The sequence below is a fragment of the Oncorhynchus tshawytscha genome, linkage group LG31 (assembly GCF_018296145.1).
Source record: "Oncorhynchus tshawytscha isolate Ot180627B linkage group LG31, Otsh_v2.0, whole genome shotgun sequence".
Taxonomy (NCBI): domain Eukaryota; kingdom Metazoa; phylum Chordata; class Actinopteri; order Salmoniformes; family Salmonidae; genus Oncorhynchus; species Oncorhynchus tshawytscha.
In genome coordinates, this window is record NC_056459.1 from 23581344 (window position 1) to 23583965 (window position 2622).

A 2622-nucleotide genomic window follows, 5' to 3' on the forward strand; every position below is an offset into this window, starting at 1 on the left:
GAACCACCATCTCTGCAGCACTCCACCAATCAGGCCTTTATGGTACAGTGGCCAGACGAAAGCCACAACTCAGTAAAAGGCACAAGACAGCCCACTTGGAGTTTGAAAAAGGCACCTAAAGACCATGAAACAAGATTGAACTGTTTGGTCTGAATGTCAAGCATCACATCTGGAGAAAACCCTGGCAGCAGCAGGGACTGGGAGACTAGTCAGGATTGAGGGTAAGATGAACAGAACAGAGAACCTTGATGAAAACCTGCTCAGGATCTCAGACTGGGGCGAAGGTTCACCTTCCAACAGGACAACGGCCCTAAGTCTCTGAATGTCCTTGAGTGGCCTAGCCAGAGGCCAAACTTGAACCTGATCTAATATTTCTGGAGAGACCTGAAAATAGCTGCGCAGCAACGCTCCCCATTCAACCTGACAGATTGAGAGGACCTGCAGAGAAGAATGTGAGAAACTCCCCAAATACAGGTGTGCCAAGCTTGTAGAGTCATACCAATGAAGACTGAGGCTGTAATCGCTGCCAAAGGTGCTTCAACAAAGTACTGAGTAATGGGTCTGAATATTTATGTAAATGTGATCCATTTTGTTTTTATTGAATTTGCAAAAATGTCTAAACCTGTTTTTGCTTTGTCATTATGGGATAGTGTTTAGATGGATTAAATTGCTTTTCAATTTTAGAATGGTGTAATGTAACAAAATGTAGAAAAATTCAAGGGGTCTGAATACTTTCTGAACGCACTGTATGTTACTGCTTAGCCTTACCAGATCACTGATGAACTAGATCACTCCGTTACAAATTAACCTAGAATATACCTCATCGTTAATGGACATTGTTACAATCGTGAACTTATGGTGGTGTCTTAATTCCATCAGGGCTGTCTAAAATGAATAACAGCCATGCATTATTACCCCCTATTGTCATTGTCACACTGTTGGTTAAGGGCTCCTAAGTAAGCATTTGACGGTAAGGTCTACACTTGTATTCGGCGCATGTGACAATTTGATTTTAACATTTGATTATCATCGTCATCATCCTGGTCTTCTGATCCAGTGGCGGACTTATGGCGGAGGCAGGGCCTCCTGTAATGTATCACCTCAGTTTGATAAACCAGTAGAGGAGGGTAAAGACGAAGAGGCAGAAGAGCAGCATGTAGCACAGGAGCTTGGTCTGGCTTCCCCTGGAAAGCTGCTTCACTCTCCCTATGGTGGCCCCCAGCAAACCACCTGTTGAGTCAAAGTCTGAGTCCTGTTAGCAGAAAAAAAATAAAAAAATAAATCCAGTGACATGTTTTGCTGTCCTGATATGAATTGCTCTGTGAAATAGCCGATCTGTTGTGCAATATCGTGAAATGATGCCAACTCAGCTTATTTTTTCATTTGTGCAATCTGGCAGAAGGGGGTACAGAAAGTGAGATGTGTGTGAATAGGTATTGAGCTGCTGTGTACTTATGCAGAGTAGACAGATAATGGACTCACTTCCTTACCATATCATCCAATATTTTGTTCTGGTACTTCACTTCGGTTCCAATATCTATTGACAGCTGTAGGACAAACATGGAATAGGTTAATCAGAGGACTTGATAACAATATGAGATAGCCAGACCTCTAAACCCCATATTATATAATTTCCCGGAGCCCTGCCCACATTGACATGCTTACATGTTTCAAGGCGCTGACTTTGGCTCTCAAACCCTCTTGTAAGTGTTCATTTTCCTCTTCATACGCGCTGTACCCGCTGGCCACATAATTTCCAGGTCCTCCTTCGCCTGTTTGACATGATGTACAAAAGCATTGATCTACGTTAGCTAAATAAACTAGAAATATCTAGCTAACGTTACCTATGAAGGCCTGTCAAGTAGCATCAGTGTGGGTAACACGCTTACGCATTAAAATGTAACTTAGCTAAGTAGGTAAAAGACAGTTCACTAGTTAGCTATAATGCAACCATGATGACAATTACCAAAACAAGTTGGTCAGTAAGTGTAGTAGCTAGCTAGCCCGTTCTTTATACATGTGTGAGCTAGCCAGCCTGCTAACTAGCCCGAATGAGCGTTCTCCATTGAAAACGATTGACTAAAACAGAAACTTACCCAAACCTGCGCGTCTCATTTTGAATTATTCTATCAGAGATGTCCTATCTTTAAGGTGATAGCTAATGTCAGAGATTTTATCCGAGCAGCAGTAGCTATTTTTGTTGGTAGCTGGCAAGCTAACACTAATTCAACAAGATCGGAAACGCCACGACATCGTACGGAAGCCGATAAGGCAAATACTAAAATTTCATCGCAGAGGATTCAATTATATTTTTAATTCATCACCGCACCCGAGAGCAATAATAACGAATTGAAAATAATTGCCCTCAATTAACAGTCACAGCGAGTGCAATGGATGTCATGACATAAACAAGTAGATACATTAGAGAATAAATGTAAAATCTACAATGGGGAATTTTATTTTAGGAGTCTACAAAACCCAAAAGGAATTGATCATCTGTGCAAGCATGGTGATTATAATCTGTGGATTGACTGCATTGTTTGAATGGAATGTTGGCATACTGGCAGTTAAAAAACATTTATGGAATCATTCTTCTAAAACTGGTTGGCTAGCTAGCTAACA

The 2622-nt window shown here is 41.3% G+C and overlaps 1 protein-coding gene across 1 annotated transcript; it reads right to left on the minus strand.

Moving 5' to 3' along the window:
- Positions 1–548: 548 nt before the first annotated feature.
- Positions 549–2265, minus strand: LOC112229248 (BET1 homolog). The gene is made up of 4 exons (XM_024395087.2): positions 2097–2265; positions 1666–1772; positions 1491–1547; positions 549–1252 (listed from the first exon to the last, which is right to left on the minus strand). The coding sequence occupies exons 1-4, from the start codon at positions 2113–2115 to the stop codon at positions 1097–1099; spliced, it is 339 nt and encodes a 112-aa protein (XP_024250855.1). The 5' UTR covers positions 2116–2265; the 3' UTR covers positions 549–1096.
- Positions 2266–2622: the final 357 nt, after the last annotated feature.